General features: G+C 38.9%; 1 protein-coding gene across 1 annotated transcript in view; it reads right to left on the reverse strand.

Annotated features, from left to right (window-relative positions):
- The window catches only part of LOC139720998 (contactin-5-like), a 103,002-nt gene extending 77,457 nt beyond the window's left edge, over window positions 1-25,545 (reverse strand). Inside the window, exons 1-4 of the mRNA XM_071632329.1 lie at window positions 25,482-25,545; window positions 17,796-17,975; window positions 16,495-16,587; window positions 7,765-7,880 (exon numbers count right to left, since the gene is read on the reverse strand). Coding sequence (XP_071488430.1) covers window positions 7,765-7,880; window positions 16,495-16,587; window positions 17,796-17,975; window positions 25,482-25,545 — 453 coding nt within the window. The remainder of the gene's footprint in view (window positions 1-7,764; window positions 7,881-16,494; window positions 16,588-17,795; window positions 17,976-25,481) is intronic.
- Between the last annotated feature and the right edge of the window lie 773 nt (window positions 25,546-26,318).

The raw sequence follows: 26,318 nt of genomic DNA on the forward strand, positions 1-26,318 counted from the left end.
GATCGCCATGATCGCCAAAACAAGCAAACACATGAACAAACAAATACTAAACAAACCTGTTTCAATTAACTGAAATGCATACTTACAGGGGATAGCCTGTATTACCAAACTAATCAGTGGGAATCAGTGGGAATGCTGAGGGGTGATTGTTGCAATCCTTGTGGGATTCTTTTATGAGTATATTATATATCTATTGTTGAATGAAAATTATTTGCCTCAGAATGATCTCATATTCAAGTAATGTGCAGTATATGCCCCGTCACTGTCAGGCATGCTAACCTGGAAACATTGAACTGCACATTACTTGAATAATAATTATATGAGACCATTAATTCTAAAGCAAATAATTTCCACACAACAATAGATACCGGTATATAAAGTACTCTATCCCACAAGGATTGGAACAATCATCCCCCAGCATTCCCACTGAACAGTTGCTAGCACTCATTTTGGTCCTTTCTCACTCTAAAACTTTATTTCATTTGCATGCATTTCTATTGATATCACTCATTTTGACTCCTAAATTATAGCATTGGCCTATGGGAGTCTCACTCTCAACTAGTTTCCAATTATGGCAGCCCTGTACTAGCCATCCCCTTTTATAATGTTCATGTGTATGATATATTCACAAGCAGGGATGAGGTGGGATTGTTAGTTTAATACATCTCATACAAGTGGCTTCCCACCAAAACATTATCAATAACCTTGGTTTGCACACACGCTGCCATGAGAACTGTATAGCTACACTGTATGTGTAGTGCAGGCACTGTGCTAGTGTGTCTGAATTATCACATTCCACTCACTGAACCCTCTGCGGATTTGGCAGTTGGCTAGGTCTTGACCTTTTCTGACCCCTGCACTGATGGACATAGGCCAGACATCTTTCCACACTTTCCATCCCCACAATATAAATCCTCTGAAACCAGCATGTATATGTTGCTCATCGTGAACATGGCCATTTGAAGAAGAGGACTGCCATATGATGACGACTGTGATAAGAGAGCGGTGTCCTGACTCACAAATATTGTTAAACGGATTTCATAGTACGTACACCATGTAGTTTGTACAACTGTAAGTCTATCCCATATTCTCTTGTAAACTGTTTACTTCACAGGATGAGGCCAGTGGTGCACTGGATGGTGATCATGCAATGATTAGGAGCTGTGAATAAACATTTCGATTGAGTGTCCAGAACTACTGTATATCCTTTTATGAGTTGTGAGCATTTGACTTACTTGTGTTTGTCAATTTGACATTTGGACTTCATCAAATGTTTGTGCGATACCTTGTACTGGACCTATAACTTTATATAGCTTTCTTCTGATCAATATGCATGCGGGAATGTTGTTGCAAAATATTACATTGATTGTGTACCGGTAGTTACAGTTCTTGCTTTACCATTACACGTAAATTGCATTTAATGATAATGTTCCACTTCATTTGTATGCTGTGTAGTGTGCAAAATATTCAAACTTGTTACGCAGAATGCAAAGCCTAGCACATACAAACTTTGCATACATGTGCACGTCAGGGCTGCCAACTCTCATGCATTGAGGTCCTTTCTCACTCGATCTAAAACTTATTTCATTTCCATGCATTTCTATTGATCTCACGCATTTTGACTCCTAATAGCATTGGCCTATGGGAGTCTCACTCTCAACTAGTTTCCCATGTTGACAGCCCTGGCATGTATGGATAATTACATGTGTGTATGTTCACACACTCACACACCACATGCAGGGCTATATCTATCAATACTAATACTATAGCCGAATACAATCCAGTTCTCAGGTGCGATGTAGAAAATATAGGAGAAGCATAGGCCTAAAGGCTGCATTTATCATCTTTCTGCGAATTACAACATTACAAAAAGGCTTAATTTCCATGCACACCCGCTATCAAAAGTTGTTTTTTAATATGTGTGCAATGCAATCTACAAAAAACAAAACAAACAAACAAACACTGCTAATTAGTTTAATTAACAAGTATTCCAACTTAATCGTAGTTATCGAGATGTTCCATGCTACCTTTCAATTAAATCACAAATAAACATCAGAAAATAAAATCAACAAATCAATCCTCATGAAATTATAAAGCTCACATACAGTCACACTATATGTGTCTGTTACAGATGTACACTTTTTAACAATAATTGACTACTTAATTATTACAGAGCAGAAGTTTCTTTATGAGTGTTTCGGAAGAGGGTTATGAGCTTGCTTTGCATTCAATTAGTATGTTCTTCTTTACTGAGTGCTTAATTTGTAAAACTTAAAAAAAAAACATGTTTTTTGTTTTGTTTTGTTACGGACATAATGGGCTGAAATTAACAATTAGTACAGAGTAATTACACAGGTAAAATTGATTGTCACTGACAAATGTTTGTGCACTTATCTAAACTCTTCATACACAAAACCAAGAGTGGTAATTTCACATTTACTGAAGGAAAATATAATGAAAACAATTAGATAGCAATTAGATAGGCTCATCAAAATGCACCTAATATTTTCTCTTCTTTGAAAAGGATTTTGTGATGTATGCCAGGTTCACTTTTTGGCAAACCTGGCTGCCAGGTTTACTTTCTGGCAAACCTGGCAGCCATGTTCGCTTTTTGGCAAACCTGGCAGCCAGGTTCGCTTTTTGGCGAACCTGGCGGCCAGGTTCGCTTTCGGGCAAACCTGGCAGCCAGGTTCGCTTTTTGGCAAACCTTGCAGCCAGGTTCGCTTTTTGGCAAACCTTGCAGCCAGGTTCGCTTTTTGGCGAACCTGGCGGCCAGGTTCGCTTTTTGGCGAACCTTGCAGCCAGGTTCGCTTTTTGGCGAACCTTGCAGCAAGGTTCGCTTTTTGGCAAACCTGGCGGCCAGGTTCGCTTTTTGGCAAACCTTACAGCCAGGTTCGCTTTTTGGCAAACCTTGTAGCCAGGTTCGCTTTCTGGCAAACCTGGCTGCCAGGTTGGCTTTTTGGCGAACCTGGGAGCATCATTTTCAGTAGCAAAAGCCATTTTTTGCACATTGTCGCAAAATCAGTACGGTATACCGCTTCATAGTCAATCACGGCATATAATGCACGCTATATGTAACAGGAATAGAACTGCAAGAAATGCTTTCATAGCACTGGGGCATTTGGCGATTTAACAATTAGTTTGTGGGTTTGAGCAGAATATGCAAATTTGGCATGCCGTCGGCTGAGTCAGGCGTGTCAATGTGGTACAATTAAATTGGGAAAGTTTACGCATGAGTGCCAACATTCATTTTTCTCTTCTGAGGCACAAAAGTAAAAATTGCAAAAATGGACAAGTTCTAATTCATATGTATGTGCTCTTCCATGGAACAATGAGAACAAAAGATAATGTTAACACAATAATAAACTCAAATTAATTTGCAAATATTACCAACTAAAATTAAAAGAATGAAAGACAGAAATAATCACCACTTTATAACATAATTCATATGTATGTGCTCTTCCATGGAACAATGAGAACAAAAGATAATGTTAACACAATAATAAACTCAAATTAATTTGCAAATATTACCAACTAAAATTAAAAGAATGAAAGACAGAAATAATTACCACTTTATAACATTTGTGGTTTACTTCCTATGTCATTTAAATTTGAAAATAATTCTTATTTTCCCCTTTAGTTTCCGACTTTGTTTTTGTTTGAGGATATAAAGACACACAATGGAACAAAAACTTGTTATTGCTATTCATTTATGTCTCTCATAGTGTCAAATTGACCTTTTGTTATCAATGCTGAATGACAAAATATAAATTTCTGCAATTGTTACTTTTGTGCCTTGGGAGACAAAATGAATGTGTTCACTCATGCATAAAAAAATCCCTCTGTATTAATCTACCAGGTTGGTAGTCAATTTTATAACCTTTAATATGGATATATGACACAACGATTTCTTTTTTTTGCTGAGTATACAATATTATAGAAATATCTATACTTTGGTGTTAAGTACAAGATTGCATTCATGTTAAAAGAAAAAAGAAAATATTTACAGTTAGATACAAAGTCTGTGTATATGCTTATCTTGAAATCTGGACCATGGAATCAGCTGTCTGTAGGCTGTAGCAATGTAATACACTATGAAAGCTTCCTTTGACAGTGTCATCAAAAAATAGACCCCAAATGGAATATTAGTACTATTTCTAATGCAAATTAACAAATTTGTTGCAACAATTTGTTAACAAGCCAAGTATCAAATTTACCTATTAGTAAGATTTCCACCTTTAAGCCCTCTTCTGACTCTTAGCTGAGTCTACATATAGTATCACTTGTGTGCTGGCACCTGACATATGTTAAAATTACTCCAGAGCTGAAATGTTCTGTATCTGGTTGACAGGAACAATCAATTTACGGGGAACCTAAAGTGTATGGGCCTAGTGCATAGCATTTTCCTTAGCCTAAAGGATTAAAAAAAAAAAAAGAATCCTAACCACACGTTATTCAAGCTCTGTACTGTGGGGAAATGCACTCTTCAAACATATTTTCTAAACTATTCCTCCCCATTTCCAGCACTGTCATAAAATAGTCTAATGTTTTGCAAACTTATGTTCCATTCATTGTATGCTTTCATGCTAATTTATGTATTCAGATTCTCAAAAAAAATCATACAATTCTGTTGGAAATGGAGAAACAATTATGAAATAAAAATGGACAGCAGACATTGTCATTCTACAGACTTATGTGCATGCACACACATACACAGAGATATTGGAATAAAGGGATAGACATGAAACCATTGTATCTGTATTCTAGATTAAAAGTCATGATACTTGTTCTGTTATGAATTTGTCATTTATACTACTTAAGGCATATTATCCTATTATTACTTTTGATTGCATTGGACTGAGCTTCATATTTTGATATGCTTTAACATCTTGGAAGCTGTTGTAAAATCTTAGTCTTGAATGCTATGAAAATACAAGAAGGAACACATAAAGTTCATATTCTCCTAACTTTTTCAAAAACATCTTTGTAGAGTTTGTGCAATATTTTACATAAAGTCTAAAAACCTGGAACCAATTTGGATCTGTCCTTCTGGTCTCTCTCACATCAACAGAATTCTTGCTCATTTGTTGGCATGATTTGGTATTAGGGTCTGAGTCACTGATTCTACATGCATTTGAATGTGGCAAATTAAGGATTACATACTAGATTTCCAAAACTGTCCTGTCTACAGTAATTCTCCTTAAATGAAAAATATTTTGGACAACAAATGCCAAACCCTCACCTATTCATTTTTATTAAAAACTTTTGAAAATCAGGAACACCTAACAGCATATTGATAGCAACAACTCATTGTTTTCAAGCATTGGGAAGCTCAAAAAAAAAAAACTATGTTGGCATGTCCTAATCAGACCAAAATTCAAACCAGCAGGCTATTTTACGGTTTAGGTAAATAATGTGACATCACGAATGTGCATCTTTATTAGCTCAAATAAAGCCCAAGGTTGACACATGTGCTACCAGAGATGCCACAGGGAGCTGTCCAAATTTCCTGAAAATCACATGCGAGGGAGCGAAGCCACCGAGGGGGGGGGGGGGGGGGGGGGGGTGTGGGAGGGGGGTGTCCCCCCTTCCACGGTAAGGACTTTTTGTTATTTTCAGAGTAGAATTATGGGTTCTGGTGCATATCTAAGAGGGGATTTTCACTATCTCTGTGCTAAAATAATTGGTACTTTAGCCATGTTGTAATCAGCCAGTTGTAATCAACTATACACGTGCTTCTAAACCTAAGCTAATTACATGTAATTGATTCCAGCGCTGACACCTATCAGTATGTGAATTAGTATACTGTATAATAATTCACATACTGAATTACTGATATTTCTCATACTTGTCATACTTCTCATTCACATACTGAACTACTGATACTTCTCATACTTCTCATTCACATACTGATATTTCTGTACAGCAATATGTAAATACCTAACCTATGTTCGTCTGGGCTTTTTAGACTTGTTTTGGACATTTACTGACTTCCTCTTGAGAGCAGCTTTTTTGACTATCATTGCTCTAAGCTTGGTTGCTCTTGAATGCACTGTCTCGTTTCTTTGTCCAGTTTTTGTCGTCCCTGGTGTTGCAGCTGTGTCTTTTCCATTCAAAAACTGTGACACGTGCGTGCATAACGCAATACGTCTTAACTATGCAGCGCTGTGCATAGCGCCTACCAAGCATTCACATAAGAATTGTTTGCTCAGAAATCTTGACTTTGCTGTTATGGAACATTAATAAAACACATATCACATTAAAAGTAAGATTCTAACCTTTCATTTGAGACAAAGTTTGTTGAATATGCATTCGGCTAGTCGAAGCGATTTATTTGGAAAACCTTGTGTGTCACAGCGAGATCAATTCATTTTGCTTCCATCAGTGACTCCCGGTGATCTTAGCCCGATCGGAGCAGGCTAGAAGAATGCAGGGAAACGTACGCCGCATGCGGCTCCCCCTCGCGGAAGGCCGCTAGCTGCGTGCAATTTTCTCATTTTACTGTGCCGCTATGGTCGGTCAAATATCACCGCGCGTTGCGATAGAAGTCAAAGTGAACTAAGTAAAGTCGTGGCGACATGCATGGTTTTGCAGATGATCTCATATATGACCACAAATGTAAAAATCCTTACCTGATCCGAGTCTTGGGGTAATGCATAATTATGGTCGCCTGTCAAGCTGCTTCGCGGTGTGCGGCGCGCGATTCACATGCTTTTCTATGGGAAAAAATCTCTGTTCTTTCAAGTTAACTGAAATAAGCGATTACTTTCAGTACTACAAGCCAATTTGAAGACCGTATATTTGAACAGGATAATACCGATCATCGGTACAAGCGCTAGTAATACGCATTATTACAGTAATCAATGCAATGATGACACTCATCAAATTGGCAAATGCTTTGAAAGAAAAACATCGTTGCTGCATGTATTATTAATACGCGTACAGAGGTTGCCGAGAGAGCTAGAGACGGAGAGAGCGAATAGGCGCATTATCTCAGTAGTTATTCACGCATTCCCGGAGAATCGAGAAATACAGATTTTTTTGCCAGCTTGCCGGAAATTCCGGAAAACTTCCCTCTTTTTGGAAAAATCCGGAATTCCGGAAATTTCCGGAAATGTGGCATCTCTGGTTACTAAGCTCGCAAATTTCGCACAACCACAGAACTCTACGTAGAGTTCTATGGGGTCAGCATGCAGTTCAAATGATGGGACTGAGAAAATTTTCTGCTGATGGAGACACAACACAAAAAGTGCGCTATTTCACAAATTAGACCAAGATTTTTTTTCCCGAAAATATCCTGATCAAATAGCATGCTATTTGCTTCTTCTTTGCACAAATAGTGAGTTAATTTGACATCAGGCTAATTTCCTAGCCACAATATAGTGTGCTATTTTGAAACTTTGGTCTGATGAAGACAGGCCTTATGTTCACTTTATTTGGGATTTTCCACCTTGGCAGCTGTTTTCCTCCTTCTATACACGCATATCTCATTATGCATTCACTTGTATACATGCATCCTGTTAAATTGACATGACATTACACTCCACAGTCAGCTTGTCTAAACACATTTGAAATCAATGTTACATAATTTAGTTGTGCTGGGTTGGGCATATTTCCATCAAGTTTTGGGGCTGTCTGATAGGTAACCATAGTTATCTGCATGTATACTAGGCATTGAATGCATTATGACAGTGATCCATTGAGAATGGTAAGATGTCATGCCATGTCCCTTCTTATCTACATGTAGACTAAGAGGTAAACTACCTGATACCACAGTAATCTGGCATGGGGAAAACCAGTCACATTACACAGGAGAGTGATGTTGTTCCCTTCCCTTTGGTCTATCACAGATGGAGGCACTCGCACAAACTTCAGTGGCCCTGCACAAAGATATATGATGTGAGACATTAGGTCAACATTGTTATCATCACAAACAGATGAAGGTTACTATATCATTTACACTGCATTACAGTACAAAAGTACATGAGTTTATTCCTGTTTCACACCTTTACTTACATGTTAAGTTATATTCTTCCCCTGACTACTATTTTCCTGTCACATATAGCTATATATACATATAACTATTCTGTTTCCTGATATTTTGCACATTTTCCCATCCTTCTCAAAATAAAGAGAGATATAATGAAATAAAGATATAAAGAAAAACAATATCAAACACACTGTTCTTCTCTCACACAGCATATAAAGGATTCCAAAACAGTCCTTAATTTGCATACCAGTACATGAATAGCACATAGCTAAGAACCAATCTGATGTTAGAGGATGACTGCAGTAACAGACAAGATAGCAGCTGTGCTCAAGGTCACTTAGAATTTTTACAATGAGTGTGGTGTAAAAATAAAACAAAAGGTTCCTACTGTCTATTATCTACAGCATTGAAATAGCTCAATTATCATGAAAATAAACTGTACATTTAGAGGTGAAAGCACAAAGACAAAAAATAGAACGCAAGATGCCTCACCTCTTGGAAAATGTCCAACCCTCGGTTACAGAGTAGGGTAGAAGGAGGATTTATAACCTACAGAGCAGTGTATGGGTCAACACTTTAATCTTTTTTAATTGAACAGGTATGCATACATCTATAGCTATGTGCATATGTTGCCTTTAAAGAAGAAATCCGGAACTACATAAAGTCACGCTCAAATGAAAGACAAAAATATGAAACGCTCAGATATGCTCTTAATTTCTCAAATATTTGACAGAAAATATTTTTAATCATTTTGTTTAATATTTTCATTATGCGAGACGCATTAAAAGTGAGCGAGACTGTTCTCTACCACAATGCAATTCCAGATGACGTACGACCCGCACTTCCGTTTTCTACGATCGCTGCCTGCCCTTGCCACAGAAATTGTGTGTGTGTGCCACTTGTATAAAGTACTATGTGTGAGTGTGTGTGTATGTACGTGTGTTGTCGCAGCGTTCAGCGTTCAGCTCACAGCGTGCGTCACATGGCGTCCCACTACACCGTGAACCATATACATACGTACAGCATACAGTTCATACATCGCTTGTTCTTTCGTTTATAATTTTCTCTCCACTCTAATTAGCGCCCATTTTGTTAATCTCCGTTTATTGCCGTACGTTCATTCTATGTGGTTTTACTGCAAGAGTCATGGCGGGTCCACCTGGATATGCTTTCCAACCAGAGTGGAATCAAGAAGAACTGACCGAGAGGGCTGCCGCTGCTGGCAGTGCTGATGCACGTATCCCATCACGCGCGCACGAATGTCATCCTGGAACCAGTGTGACTCAAAATGGTCTTCACATACGACTCGATTTGGATTAAATTTGTATGTCTTCACATCAAATTTATCCGTTACAATGTTGTTGAGCCATTTTACACACCGTTCCCTTTCTATTTCTGGGTTGGGTATCTGAAAGAAGCTCTTTTTCTTGCCTTTCCCAGGCTTATTCGTACACCCGTATGCCTGACACATCGGCATCTTCGCTCAATGTTATGATGCACGCACGATTTCGAACAGCATGCATATCATGCATGCAGCTCAGTGTATACAATGCAGTTGCGCAAGGTACTGTACGTGTATTGAGCTCCTCCTAAGCTCCTCCGCAAATAAACTTCGCTCAAGCAATGTGAGGGTGAAACGTCATCAGGTCACGTGATTGATTTCGATTCCATACAGCAATTTGAAATGTTTGGCTGAAAATATTCCCAAATGTAAAAATCTCGTTTGCTGCAACGGTTATGAAGTGAGGTATATCATTAAGCTCATCGGAATCCTGGATTTCTTAACTATAGTATGAATAATCTTTGCATAGGTCGTGGATTTCTTCTTTAAGCATAAACCATTCCAAAAATATTGATGAAGTATGCCTGATTTTGGAAGCCTTTGCACTTTTGATAGAATTGAAATTTAATGATCTAGTGCACACTTTGTGTGGAATATTTGGAAAATTTTCAATAGGGAGACAAATAAAAGTAAAAAAATGAATAAAACAAACTGAACTCTTTCATTGTGTGATTTAAAAATAAATCAATTTTGTTATAACAGACCCTACTCACCAGCAGGGGTGGGTATTGTTACTTGGTCACTCGGACCCCTAGTTATGGCCCTGGACAGACACTAATTCTGGCATGTGAGCTCAAAAGCCCACACCTTGTAATATATCTAATCACAAAATTGTACAAGGGTTAGGTGTACCAGTTGATCATTTACAAGTTACTCCTCTTCTGAGAAAGCTACACTGTTCTCCAAGTTATAAACAAATATAATCAAGGAGCTCATTGCATATACGCCACTTTGAAATAATGATTACATAACTGAACTATTACTGTAAAGCCAGAAAGTTTTGTACACCTTTTAATTTCTCAAATTTTGCAAGAGCCAAGATTCACAAAATTAATGATCACATGAGCGTTCTTGCCTACATCATATGTGACCGTGCATCACAAAACGAACAAAAAGTCGCACGCACTGATTTTGTGTGAGAGCTCAAAATAGGTGAAATAGGTCATCCTAGCCAATCTTGACTTTTTCATATTTTCTTAAAGAGCACGTCTTCTTCAACATTATACTAAAATTTGGGATCATGAAATGTAAATGAAATCGGGTTTTAAGCAGTTTTTTTCTGGAACATTTTTGGTAGAATGGTGTGATTAGGTGTTTCTCAAGGAGTCCTCTTTTCATTTCTTAAAAACCCTGTCCATGCTCATCACTTTCAACTCCAATATCTTGTGAAGGGATGACGCTACTGCTCTGAAAGTTGGCGTTGATCATCAACAGAATGTGTTAATAAAGCATGTACAAATTCAGCTTAATTTGATAATCCCTTAATTGTTGTTGCTCTGGTGGTTATCATCCTTTTATTTGTGCCATTCATCGCACAGATAGCACGGCTTGGTAAGGATTAAGCACTTGAATAGACCCTGTTCTTCAGAGCCTCTTTTCTCAGTTCACGTTTATCAAGAGTGTGTACTTCCTTTCCATGATATATGTAGGATAGGTTAGGAGAGTCCATTTGGATTGAGTTGTATATCATTTTAAAACTTAGAGTCTGCTCTTTCAGAATCTAACCTTAACTAAAAATCCATGTCTGGTGACTTTCTGATTGTTTTGTGGTGCAGGGTCACATATGCAATGAATGCCCGGTGGCAATTCGCGAAAAGTTAAAAAAATGTTGTGCTTTCAAACTGTTAGTACTAAGTGTGTTATAGAGATCTATTAGTACTACTAATAGATCTCTATAACACACTCATAACTTATTCAGTCAGACACTCTCTTTTCACAAATCACAACATGTAAAACAAAAATAACATTAGGACACAGAGCATTTGCCTGGTGCAGCTCCAAAACTGTGAAAAAAATAACATTCAAATCAGGAAATCCCCAACTGTAGGAGTCTTTAAATCAAGACTCAAAATGCATTTTATTTTTAAATATCGCTCTTCATTTTTTATCAAGACTATCGGGACTTTTAAGAGTACAGAATTGATATTATCAGTATTATTATCATTATTTGTTAAAGAAAAGGTCGAATGATCAGAGGCCAAGCATTGAGATCATCACAGCAAATCTTATAATGTTCACGATACTCAGATTTGTTTAAATAAAATGCGGTTCATCTAAAATGAAATGCAGTATGACCAAGCAAGTCACACTGATTGAAGATGGACAAAACTTTTGGAATGTTGCAAATGAAATATGCAAGTTAAATTCTCATCGTTAGAATATTGGTCATTTTATCAAAATAGCCAGGATAAAGATGTAGTACCACCAAAAAAAAAAAAAAAAATCATCCAATGATGAAACTTGTATATATACACCAGAAAGAGGTCGAGCATTGTCTTGAGTATGTACAAGTACTTGCTCTATGATATAAGCTGGAATGCTGCTTGAATTCTCCTTATTTTTGTATACCCTCATTTCAATACCCATCAAATTATAATTGAACATATGAAGAAACCTCAATTCAATATCAGGTAATAATTGAAATTGCAATTGCAATTGGTAGAAAGAACAGTCCAACAACAATCAGTTCTGTAATATGTTCTTCCCAAGAGCTTTACAAGCAGAGTTCGGAATTGATCATTGACAATGGAAACACTTTCTCCATTAAATATCAACGGCATGTTAGTCCCATTGCTGGATTCATGTAGCTGGATATAAACTACAGTAAATATTCATGGTACTTCCCAGGATGACACCACACTGAACCTCAAAGTGAAACCCTAGGCATTACTTAACAAGAACTCATGATTTGTGTTCAGCAAAAAGGAGGTATCATATCAACAACAAACAAGGAAAAGTAGAAATTACGCAGTGCGTAATATATGTCCCCGCCGGAAGTAGCATTTTGTAGCAAAATGTACAATATAGGTAAAAAATCAAGGTCAAAGGTCAAAGAAGTCAAAGGTCAAAATTCTCTGTAGAAGATTTGAAGCCCTCACCTAGTGCCATCACATAAAGCAAATGGAATCGAAATCGGGTTAGAAATGGCGAAGGAGTAGCATTTTGTAGCCAATGTATAATATAGGTCAAAGGTCAAAGAAGTCAAAGGTCAAAATTCTGTGTAGAAGTTTTGAAGCCCTCACCAAGTGCCATCACATAAAGCAAACGGAAACGAAATCGGGTTAGAAATGGCGAAGGAGTAGCATTTTGTAGCAAAATGTACAATACAGGTAAAAAATCAAGGTCAAAGGTCAAAGAAGTCAAAGGTCACGATTCTGTGAAGAAGTTTTGAAGCCCTCACCAAGTGCCATCACATAAAGCAAACGGAATCGAAATCGGGTTAGAAATGGCGAAGGAGGAGCATTCTGTAGCAAAATGTACAATATAGGTCAAAAATCAAGGTCAAAGGTCAAAGAAGTCAAAATCCTGTGTAGAAGTTTTGAAGCCCTCAACTAGTACCATCACATAAAGCAAACGGACTCGAAATCGGGTTAGAAATGGCGAAGGAGTAGCATTTTGTAGCAAAATGTACAATACAGGTAAAAAATCAAGGTTCAAAGGTCAAAATTCTGTGTAGAAGTTTTGAAGCCCTCACCTAGTGCCATCACATGAGGCAAACGGAATCGAAATCGGGTTAGAAATGGCGAAGGAGTAGCATTTTGTAGCAAAATGTACACTACAGTTCAAAAAATCAATGTCAAAGTTCAAAGAAGTCAAAGGTCAAAATTCTGTGTAAAAGTTTTGAAGCCCTCAACTAGTGCCATCACATAAAGCAAACAGAATCAAAATCGGGTTAGAAATGGCGAAGGAGTAGCACTTTGTAACAAAATGTACAATATAGGTCAAAGGTCAAGGTCAAAGGTCACAACTGAAATTCTGTGTAGAAGTTTCAAAGATCCCATGTAGTGCTCTCATATAAAGCAAACAGAATCAAATTGGCTCATAAATGACAGAGAAGTAGCAAATTGAACATTTTGATCACACACACACGGACACACACACGTACGGAGCCCGTTTCATAGTCCCCTGCTCAAACTCGTTCGGTGGGGACAATTAGCCTGAAATCTTCCATCAGTGGACTCCCATTATAACAAAGTCCTCAGGACCAGCAGTTTTCTTTCGTTATATCGAAATTTCGTAATAACCGAATAAATAAACAACAAAGATACATAGAGTGGATGATGTTGCAGCCTAAATATGTTCTTTGTTGTAACCAGAATTTTGTTATAACCGTGTTTGTTATAATGGGAGTGCACTGTATGAATTTGCCACATAACCCACTCAGATTAGATGAAAGTAAAAATCACTACAGAACCATCACAGATGAAAGAATTTAAACATGTTGGTGCCTTGTAAATCAAGATAGCAAAGTTGGTTTTCTGTTTTGTGGGACTGAATAGTTACTTTACGGGTACGACTCTAATGTAAGACTGCAATGACTATGAGTTTGTGTTTTCATAGATACAGCTGCAAAAGGACTTTGGCATACTGTACGAGCTGAAATTTTCGAACTGGTTTTATTTTCGCGAATTTCGCGAATCGCCTTTGAACCGCGAAAATAACACGCGAATATAACAACGCGCAAATAGTTACGTTCAGTTAGACCGTCGCAACCGTGAAATTAACAACACGCGCAAATGTTCTCCCAGTAGCGATTCGCGAAAATATCTGTACGCGAAAATTTCAGCTTGTACAGTAGTTATATCTACAGATTCACCATTCATGAAATATATTTTGCATTTTCATCATGAAATTCTGACCGAGTCCACAAAAGGAGAACATTTTGTGTTCCGATACAACAAAAGGATCCGAAAGTCGGGTAAGGTCCATTTTCTGGAAAATGACATGGCATTATTCACATACTCTTCCACTTTAATTTCATAACATGACTCACAAAATAACTCAGTTGTGGAGATATTTATGATTTCATGAGAGCATGTTGAGTGGTCTAGGAAAGCAGTCAAAACCGCCTTCAAAGTTTTCCTTGCGACGCAATCGTGATCAAGGGGAGGTAAGACAGTTTTTACCTCTTGACAATAGAATGTATGCTCCTAGCAACCTCCATGATGTTCATTCAAGCTTAGCACTAGCGGTCTATGCACAACCAATCAGTAACCAGGATGCCACGCACTGACCAATAAGATCACTCCCCAGCTGTTAGGGGTGGTGGTATCTGTGGTGCTAAATCCAAATCTTCGGATATGTTTCTCTTCCCATTGAAAGTTGGAAAATCATGGCCAAGAAAAACACTAACTTCTTGCCTTTCCACGGATCATTTAGCTTAAAAATTTTGGCAGATGACGGACAGTACATTGGAGTACAAAAATATGCCAAAAACAGAAATTCAATGTTTTTGACAGATTTTGATGATCTAATATCAAACTCAATTTTTCTCCGCTCAGCCGTCAGCGACTTTCGGATCCTTTTGTTGTGGCGGGTCACATTTGAGCTATCTTTTGCCAGGCCTCTGTGATAATACAAGGCTTGATGCAATTAATGTGACATAAAGAGACTTATCACTAGTCCCTACATGCACCAAGTCACAACCATAGCATTTGCATGTGATACAATATCATACTATAATTCGAGCAATGTTTGTCTGTCTGTCTGTTTGTTCCTATACTTGTGACCCTTTTATAAGTTTAAGGAATAAGTGAAATTTAGCACTTTCACTTGACCTTTGACCTTTAGGCAAGAAACTTCCAAGAGAATCTCTATTGGGTACTACATGCAAACATTAAAGTTTCAAGAAAAATCCTGCAGGCATTGCATAGATAAGAAGGAAATAGTGACATTTTGATGAGTTGACCTTGAGCTTTGACCCCCTGACCTTTGACCCCTAAAATCCCCTAGATTATCACTGTCAGTTAGTACATGCATATGTAATAAGTTCCATGAAGATACCACGAGATATTTGTGAGATATGGAGAAAAGAGTGAAATTTTAACATTTTCACTTTGACCTTTGACCTCATGACCCAAAACTCTCTCTGGTGAATCTTCATTTGGTAGTTCATGTATACACTAAGTTTCAAGAAAATATCTTCAAGCATTGCATAGATATGGGGGAAATAGTGAGATTTTGAGCAGTTGTGACCCTGCACCACAAAACAAACAAAAAGTCGCCAGACATGGATTTTTAGTCAAGGGCAGAATCTGAAAGAGCAGACTCTAAGCTTTAACATGATGTATAAGTCAATCCAAATGAACTCACCTAACCTACCTAAATACTGGAAAGAAAGCACACACTCTGGAAAAGTGTTAACTGAGAAAAGAGGCTCTGAAGTACACAGTCTATTAAAGCGTTTAATCTTTACCAAGCTGTGCCAGCTGTGCCATGAAAGGGACAAAACACAGGAAGTAAACCACAGGAGCAACAACGATGAAGGGAATATCAGATTAAGCTAAAATTAAGCATTCTATTAGCACATTCTGCCCATGATTAATGCTAACTTTCAAAGCAGTGGCGTCATCCATTTTAAAGTTATTAGACTTGAAAGTGAAGAGTGTGCAAAGGATTTCAAGACATGAAAAGCAGCCTCTAAGTCACACCTGATCATTCTACTCTTCCTCCAAAAAGGGTTGTAAAAAAACTGCCAAAAACACACTTTCCCATACATGTTAAGATACCAAACTGAAGAGTAATGTAGAAGAAGGATAGCTCTTTCAGAAAATAAGAAAAACTCAAGATTGACTGGGTTGAACCATTTCACCTTTTTTAAGTCCTAACTTGAAATCAAGGGAGGCAACTTTTTGTTTGTTTTGTGGTGCATGGTCACATTTGACCTTGACCTTTTGACCTTTGACCTTGAGCATGTGCACCCAAAAGTTGATACGCACAACTTTGCCCACTCATACAAACACATGCCAAGTTTCATTAAAACACTTCAAACCATTTCTTAGAGTTACGCTGTCCACAAAAATTGATTACAGACAGACGGAAGGATGGACTGATGGAAGGACGGATATCCCAAAAACATTATGCCTCCGGCGACACTTCGTGGTGGAGGCATAAAAGATTAGGATAAAAATTAGAAAATCTGAAAGCATGTCTAGATACTTACACTGTATGTTGACAACAGTGACAGGACTGATAACAGACCCATGAGGATTGGCAGCTTGGCACTGGTACTGTCCTCTGTTTGCTTCTGTCAGTGCTGCAAAGAAAGAAAGAAAAAAATGCCTGAAGATTTTACTTTTTTTGCCCATGTTCATTGGTATATGAGACAATTGTCCAATCAAAAGGCAGATCTAGCAATTAATTTCATCAGCTTCCAGCTAAGTGGCGCTTGTCTGAGCAGAGCACATGCTTTAGAGCATTAATGCAAACCTCAAATACACACAGCTTGAGCTCCTAAGTTCATTTACCCCGTCTTCCAAAAGATAACAAAATCCTTCAAAAAATCCATACAATTTCTGGATCACTACCAAAATTTAGTAATCATATAAATTTTTTGTGTCATTGTTAACTTTTCCTGCAAGTTTCATTCAATTATGTTCAAAACCTTTTGAGTTATTTTGCAAAAAGACACACAAACGAACCAAAACCAAATGAAAACAACTTCCTCCTTCCTTGGCGAAGGTAATAGCAACAACATTAATAATAACAATAGTAATGACAATAATTCAGGTTTGTGCATGTATGTCTGCAAATGAGGTACCTGGACTCCTGGACCGGCAGTTTGCTTTCGTTACATCGAAATTTTGTTATAGCCGAACAAATAAACAATAAAAATACATAGAGAGAGAGAGGATAATGTTGCAGCCTGAACTTTGTCATAACTGGAATTTGATAACAGGAGTGCACTGTATCATCTGATTATCTGGCAGTTATCGGACAGTTGCTAACTACCATCACATTTCTTATCACTTTTACACTGATGTCAGAGGTGAAATGCTGAAAAAAAAATGTTTGGTCTATTCATTCCCCTTCTTTGTTCAACCTCAGACTCTTATCTGTGCATAATGTGCATAAATGTGAACTAGCGTACATGCAAGACACATGCACCATGTGGCAGACCATTGAAAATTTATGATTTTGTTTGCTAACTGAACAACTGTGGGGGCCATTCTGAAAACAGATCTACATCATATACACATGATACAGCTGGTAATATGTAACCTTGGTGATCTGACAATATGAAAAAGTGACAGACAGTGTACAATACCACTTCTTAACATTTCTGTTTCTTCAAGAATATCAAGAATGTGGCAAACTAATTTTGGTCATAATTTTCGCTGGGTATTGCTCAGCTAAATCTGCTGGTTTTATGAGGGATTTGTCCTGACAAAACTTCAAAATAACTTGTAATTGGTTTTTTGGTACATTTTCAGTCAGTGACAAGGTAAGGATAAGAGTACTCACAAATGAAGGTAAGGTCCAGACCACTCATTCGAATGCTCATAGATGGTCCCATGGTGCGGCCATTTTTCCTCCAGAGGACTGTGGGAGCTGGAATAGCCCTCACTGGACAGGTAAGCACTAATGACCGTGAAAAGTTACCTACTACTGAGGTCGGGAAGGTATCAGTCAGCTCAGGGCCATCTGTAGGGACAATATTTCAGAGGGTGTTTTAACACACATTAATTTTGCATAGCTCGCGATGATTGTAAAAACAAAATAAAACTAGAAATGTCGCTATGGCGACTGGTATGCCTCTGCCATGAGGCATGGTTTGCCCAATAAGTCTAGAGTACATCCTGACAATGTGTGATGACAGTTTCACATAATTGGCAAAAAACTAAAATGACATATTTGTCACAAATGTGGCAATTGTTCACATTCCTTGAAGTAAGTTTAATTGGATCAATGGCTATATTGTCTAATAGAGCAGGTATTAGGAGATTTGATGATTGTTATTTGACCTTTAAACCTTTTAGTTGCATTGACTATTTTCCAAAGCATGGAGAAAGATGAAAATGTACAATTCAGGCCCCCATTTGGACCCTTCCAACCACCCCCCCCCCCCTACCCCCCAAGAGGGGCACCCCTGGATCTCCTATGAACAAACTTGAAACTACAGTCATTAATGTACTCACTCATAGTATTATCTCAGCTCTATAACTTCTGATTCTAGAGAAGATTTTTAAAGATTCCTTCATTTGGGGGGTTTGGGCCCCCTGGGGGCCCCCTGGGCGGGGCATGGTGCCCATTTTAACAAATTCAGATCCTAACCCCCTAGGGATGCTACCTGCCAAGTTTGGTGAAAATGGGTCATGGGGTTCTCAAGAAGAAGAAAAATGTACAATTTAGGCCCCATTAGGACCCCTCCTCACCCCCCCCCCCCCCCCCCCCCCCCCCCGGGTCCCAAGGGGGGGCACCCCTGATTCTGCCATGAACAAACTTGAAACTACAGTCATCAATGTGCTAACTCATAGTATTAACCTAGCTCTATCACTTCTGGTTCTAGAGAAGAAGATTTTTGCGGATTCCTTAATTTGGGGGGGGGGGGGGTTTGGGCCCCCTGGGGGCCCCCTGGGTGGGGTCATGGTGCCCATTTTAACAAATTGAGTTCCTAACCCCCTAGGGATGCTACCTGCCAAGTTTGGTGAAAATGGGTCATGGAGTTCTCAAGAAGAAGATGAAAATGTACAATTTAGGCCCCATTAGAACCCTTCCCCACCCCCCCCTCCCACCCCTCCCCTGGGTCCCAAGGGGGGCACCCCTGATTCTGCCATGAACAAACTTGAAACTACAGTCATCAATGTACTAACTCATAGTATTAACTTAGCTCTATCACTTCTGGTTCTAGAGAAGAAGATTTTTACAGATTCCTTAATTTTGGGGGGTTTGGGCCCCCCTGGGGGCCCCCTGGGTGGGGCATGGTGCCCATTTTAACAAATTGAGTTCCTAACCCCCTAGGGATGCTACCTGCCAAGTTTGGTGAAAATGGGTCATGGGGTTCTCAAGAAGAAGATAAAAATGTACAATTTAGGCCCCATTAGGACCCCTCCTCACCCCCCCCCCCCCCCCCGGGTCCCAAGGGGGGCACCCCTGATTCTGCCATGAACAAACTTGAAACTACAGTCATCAATGTGCTAACTCATAGTATTAACCTAGCTCTATCACTTCTGGTTCTAGAGAAGAAGATTTTTGCAGATTCCTTAATTTTTTTTTTGGGGGGGGGGGGGTTTGGGCCCCCTGGGGGCCCCCTGGGTGGGTCATGGTGCCCATTTTAACAAATTGAGTTCCTAACCCCCTAGGGATGCTACCTACCAAGTTTGGTGAAAATGGGTCACGGAGTTCTCAAGAAGAAGATGAAAATGTACAATTTAGGCCCCATTAGAACCCTTCCCCACCCCCCCCCCTCCCCTGGGTCCCAAGGGGGGCACCCCTGATTCTGCCATGAACAAACTTGAAACTACAGTCATCAATGTACTAACTCATAGTATTAACTTAGCTCTATCACTTCTGAAAAATGTAATTTTAGCATCAAATAGTAAAAAAAATCAGCATTTTAACCTGGCCTTTGACCCTTGAACTTTGACCCCATGACCCTAAAATTACCCAGGGAATCACCAACAGGCAGCACATGCATAGCTATGTATGAAGTTTCATGACGCTACCTTTGAGCAACTTCCGAGATATGGAGGAAGAAGTAAATGTAGCCTTTTCACTAGACCTTTAACCTTTTGACCTTTGACCTTTTAGCAAAAAACTTTCCCAGAGAATTTCTATTTGGTAATACATGTATACACTGAAAATCCTCCAGGCATTGCATGTTTATGAGGGAAATAGTGAATTTTAAGGAGTTGACCTTGACCTTTGACCCGTGACCCCAAAATTCCCAAGAAAATCATTATCAGGAAGTACATGCACATGTTCTAAATTCCATGAGGATACCTTGGACCATTTCCCACATATGCAGAAAAAGTGAAATTTTAGCACTTTCACATGACCTTTGACCTTACATCCTAAAACTTTCTCGAAAGAATCTTTCTTGGGTTATACGTACATGTATGCACTAACTTTCAAGAAAATAGCTTCAGTCATAGCATAGATATAGGTGAAATAGTGAAATTTTGAGCATTTGAACTTGACCTTTGACCTTGAGCATGTGCACCCAAAAGTTGATATCTAGGCACAAGTTCCCCCACCAATGCATATATGAATATCAAATCTCATTAGGATATCTCAACCGGTTTTTTAGTTAAGCTGTCCACAAAATTCATTACCGACGGACGAAAGGATGGACAACCAAAAAACATAATGCCTCCGGCGACACTTCATGGCAGAGGCACAACAATGCTCCCAAAAAATATGATGAAATACTTTGGGGACAACTGTGATTATCAAGATGAATTTGACACTGTAATTATTCACATGCAGTGAAATGGCAGTGAAATTCAATGTTAATAATCAACATTGCAAAGTGTTGTTTTCATGGTATATAAAAAAAACAACAACACACAACCTGCTTAATTTTGGTTGAAACAATTTCATTGTTCATCATTAATGTCTAAATATGGCAATGAAATCAAAATAAATAGTCACAAATAATTTCCTCACCAAAATATTTATTTTCCAAAACAATCCTACTAAACAATGGAGTGGCACTGCGCTGGTGGTGATATCAAGCACCATCAGCTTCCACTTAAAAATGAACTTCATTTCTTATTGTCTGTCAGTCTGTTGGTGCTGTAGCACTTGTGTATCTGTTGCCATTAGTTTTCAGTGCATGGTTTAGTGCCATGCTTCTCAACTGGTGGGCCATGATGACAGCAAAAAACACCAACAAACAAACAAAAACCAAATTATACTTGGTCTACTGGACTATACCATGAACGAATTTGTAGGAGCCAAAGTGGGCCTCATGTTGAAAAAGGTTGAGAAGTATGGTTAGTGTAACATGTATACTTGGTTTTGTGTGGGGTGATTTGTACGAGTCAATATACTAAGTAAGCTACCGTTTAACCCATATCTGCCGATCTACGGGATATCTCGTAGCACGAATGCTGTAATCATCTATCTATGGAACAATCCATAGCAGAAATTGACCTGGATGATGACATCATCTACAGAGCTTTTTATAGCCGGTGTACTCTGACCTAACATATTTATATAGTCTCTTGCTTTGCTTCCTGTCACTAGAGATATCAGTGATGTGGATTGGCATTCACTTTTGAAATTTACAGCAAACAGAATAGGTTTATAATATCTATGTGAGATAGAACAATGTCGTACCCATACATACTTTACTGTCCATAGTCCCATCCATAGTTTTATGAGTTAAACCACACTAGTCCACAGCTACATTGTATCTATCAGTTTCCATTCAATGTAATTTTCATATTTGCAGGTATTGAACCCTATGAGTACTGTATAAGTGGAAATTTGTGCACATATATGGGAAAGCTTTCACTGTGACAATTTCAATGATAGTCCATCCCTTAAAAAACTGTTTCATAAGTTTCCTAAGTTTCAGAAATTTCATAAGTAAATATTTATATCAAATCACATAACATAATTCATCAGTGGACTATAGTTTACATCTCATATTAAAGGCCATTACTTTTTCTTTTAATCAATATATGTATACTTGCAAGTTTCTATACTTTTCTTCTCATAAGTTAGTGACATCAATTTAAAAAGATGAGAGAGCACAGCTGAGTGAATGTGCATAATATACTAGTAGACTCCTGCACCAACAGCTTACAAACTGCATTATGCGACCTGCGGATATGGCATAAGCACGATGCCCACTTAAACAGGTGAAAAACTTGTTTCCTAATCCCTCCCCAGCAAGTTGGGGCCATTGTATCAGTAGTCATCATGGCAGGTAAAGCTATGGATAACATTGATAGTGATTCTTATAGCAGCAACCCTTCACAATGCCACTGCTCACTCTTAGTTCAACAAACTGCCATTGGCATTTTCTCCTGCTTCATCAAAAGTTAACAGACCAAAAGAACAAGTATTCTTATCATGTAAGTCAGCCCTGCTGCCTGCAATGTGAGTGCACTTGGGGTGCTTGTTTTGTGTTTATTGTTTTTGTGTTTGTGTTTTTGTGTTCTTTTTTTTTTTTTTTTTTTTGTGGGGGGGGGGGGGTTACTGCTGGACATTATTCTATGCTCAAAGGGCCTTACTTGGGATCAAGCTCACCCAATACCTCAATGAAACTGTGTTATGAAGGCCCACTAGCTGATGTTGTGAGGATGTTTCTACTGTTATTGAACTTTCCATGACTTGCCCTAAGATTACTTATAATGGACCAATGTGATATTTTAAAGAGTGCATGAATAGTTTTGCTTGTTATACGTAATAATATCTGAATGTCTTTGATTACATGGAATTAAATACATGTGCTTTTCATTTTACCTGAGTGCAAAAAAAAAAAAAAAAATCATGCAAAAAATGTATACTTTTACAATACATTACATTGTGGTATCTATACCTGGTTTTATTGTATATAAATGGAATTTGAATCAATCCAACAATCAACCCCCCATCCCCCACTTGGCCAGTAAGCATCAATCCAAACCAGCCTACAGACCCCATGGTGAGAGACATTTAAATGGGGCAGTGACTTGTCCTTTCATATCTAAAGCCCCCCTTGGCTGAATCCCAGACTTGGACCACGCCTTCCGTCCCAGGGATCCATATTCTTCCTACAAGAGCAGACTTCTTCCTCTTGGGAAATTCTGATGGCATTTAAAGTGTCTGGCATTCAGAGTATCTGGATGCATGGTGCTTATTGCGTCTATCAATCAAAAGCCTCAATATGGAGATGCTGAATTTCACACTAAACACAAAACAAAATCTGCTCACAACAAAAAGGTGCAGGGAATTCTTCAGGCTTTGGATTAAAAACCTCCCTGTTTTTAGATTTTTAGATTCACTTTCTTGCCATCAACAAACAATCAGATCATGCATTCATTTTATATGACATACAAAAACTCATTTCACTTTGCTGCTCCTAAATGTGCTTTAAAAAGTAGATTTAAGATGTCAAGTAGTATATAGCTATATGATGTGGCTGCATAGTATTGGATCTGGAGATGAACAATTTACAAAGTTTGGTCTCTTGTGGCCCACCTCTACCATAAAACATCTTTATGTTCCACATCTTTAACTCTAGACGTGCCATGGTGTAAACCCTCTGTGTGCCACATTATTCTGGTGAGACAGCAACGTATCCATGCTTCAAAGGGGGAAAGCATTTTGTTTCTCAAATCTAACTTTTGTATATTTTTGTAATCCTTGACATGTAATAAACAAAAGTTGTAGAGAAAATGTTAGGCTTTGCTATGATGTAAATTGTACGACAAATCGATGATTGTTTTTCTATTAAATGATCAGTAGCCACATTATTGTAGAGGCAAGACTTTTGAACACAAAACAACAACATGATTTTAAATTTACTCGAAAGCCCAGTAGGGAATAACACTTGATAGTCAATCAGGTCAAGGGAAATTACCCCCTGAGCAATTACCCTGGACCCTTCCCCTGGCCCCTAATCCTAATCCTGAAGCTTATCCTAACCCTAACCCAAACTCTATCCCTAAATCTCACCCTAATCCTAATCTTTACTCTAACCTTATCACTAACCAGTATTTTGTTGGGAGGTAATTGTCCTTGGGGGCTAATTGCCCTGATACAAGTCAATCACCATATAAAATGCAAGCAATACGTGATAGGAATTGAGTCGAAACGCTTTTACTGTACTGTGGCTATAGGCAATTTGCACACACCCACCCACCTGTGCATTTTTTTTTCTTCATGTACAAACAATGGCCCGTATTCACGAAGGTGGTACAAATGAAACCATGGACAAAAACCATGGAGCGCCAAGTGTCGCACGGAATATTTCGTTACGAAATTGGTCATTTCGTTGACAAAATTACCGTTTTGTTAACCAAATTATAATTTCGTGGAGGAAATGTTCATTTAGTTACAAAATGTTGTCATTTCGTTACAAAATAATCATTTCATCGATGAAATGACAGATTTTGTAACGAAATATTCCATGCGACACTTGGCGCTCCATGGTTTTTGTCCATGGTTTAAACCATGGTTTCATTTGTACCACCTTCGTGAATTCGGGCCATAGTGTTTTATTTGCTGCATATTAGTTGCTGTTGTGATGCTGGAGGAAATGCCACTGACATAAAGAATTACACAAGAGACCCAGGGGTCTCGGGCTCACCCGAGTATCGCAAGTTCACCTTCCATGCATTCTTGCAGACTCTTCTGAGAACGTTGGAAACTAGGGGCGGGGGCAACTTTGAGAGCTGGGGGCATGGTGCCATTTGAATATTCCATCACGCTGGTAAAAATACTGCCCAGCACACTGTACTTTATAGAATGTTGAACTATGCACTTTAGAAAAAAAGATTAGTTGTGAGCTATCATGTGCCCAGTCTTCTATTTTGCCTGTAGGTCAAAATTTACTTTTAACCAGGCTTTTTTTTCTTTTAAAATAGTTTTGTAGTGGCTCGATTAGCCGCTCATTATTTTGTGTGTAGCTACCCTGTGTTTTGGCTAGTTTAATTTGTCACTGTTTATTATGAATGTCGGTAAGATTTCCCCAGCCTAGCATAGCTAGTGGAAATTTCCATGCATGTAGCTCCATGACCTTCCAATCTGGTTCAGACCGGTTCACGGTCATGTCGTGTCGCAATGATGTAGCACACGTTACGTAGATTAATTATTCATGATGTAGTGTTAATCCAATCACTGTAGATTTTAGTGCGTATTAAGTGCGTAATTATTATCATTAACGCTACTTTTGACCAATCACGACCTTTCTTCGCGCGTCACCCATTGCATGTGCGAGATGTCACACGATCCTTCGCGGCATCGAGACACTCCCGCTTCAACCGCCGTTGAGGAACGACCTCCGGACCTGTCCTGCGGTAGAGTCACCTTCCACCTTCTATGTTTTATGGGCCCGCTGGCTGTTTAAAGTTTCTACCCGGCCGCTGTCCTCTCTGCGCACCGTACCAGAGATTCGGGGATGGAGCTTCGCAATTTTGTTGCCTCCGACACAGAACTTTCATTATTCGTCCTCCGACACGTTTCATTGATATTGTCGTTCGAGTGACCGCACACCAGATATCGCTCCCGCCATGGACGACCCGCTGTCCGGCTGAGCACCATCATTTATGTCTACCATCGTTCCAGGCGACTCACTGTCCTGTCGAACTGTTTTCTTCAGCCTCCTGCCGACGCCCGACTCACCGCGCTGGTAGAGAGCAGTATTCCATCTCAACCTCCGTTTGGCTCTTCAGCCCCGTACGACGGAGTGTCGCATCAAGTCTCCGAACGATCCCCGCATCGAGCTCTTCATCGCATCGCGTCCGCTCAGCTCCGCAGGATCCCGTTCGTCGAGCCCCTTTGTCTGTCACCGTTCCAGTTCTGCATTTTGGTCTTCTGCTACAGCGATTCGCTTACCTTAACCAGTAGCACGCTTAAATCGCTTTGTTTGTATAGACCGTGAACTGTGGACACTAATCCGCCACACACTTGTTTTTATCTGGACTTCATGTACGCTGACTTTCATTTAGTTGGTATGTCCCCATTTTTATATTGATTGTGTATTGTACTCTGTAGCACTACATAATACTACATTCTACATCATGCATGTCGTACGTGTGAACTTTCACATTTCTTGATTTTGAGTGTTTTCACAATGTCAAATTACACTCTTTTGATTTGTGCAATAGACCTCTAATTTTGATGTGAACATACCTACCAGAGCTAAATAGTTTGTAATAAAAACAGAAAAGGGAATACTTGACTCATTTCAATCATTTGTGTGAACTGCTCTCCAGGTGGATCATAAAAAAAAAAGGGAGATTGATTGAGCACGCCTTTTGTTTGTGTGATTGAAGTTGTGATTTTATGTTAACCTTCTGACCTTCACTACTACAACACACACTTTATTAT

The sequence above is a fragment of the Diadema antillarum genome, unplaced genomic scaffold (assembly GCF_040938485.1).
Source record: "Diadema antillarum isolate AM-2024a unplaced genomic scaffold, OU_Dant_1.0 scf00000136, whole genome shotgun sequence".
Taxonomy (NCBI): domain Eukaryota; kingdom Metazoa; phylum Echinodermata; class Echinoidea; order Diadematoida; family Diadematidae; genus Diadema; species Diadema antillarum.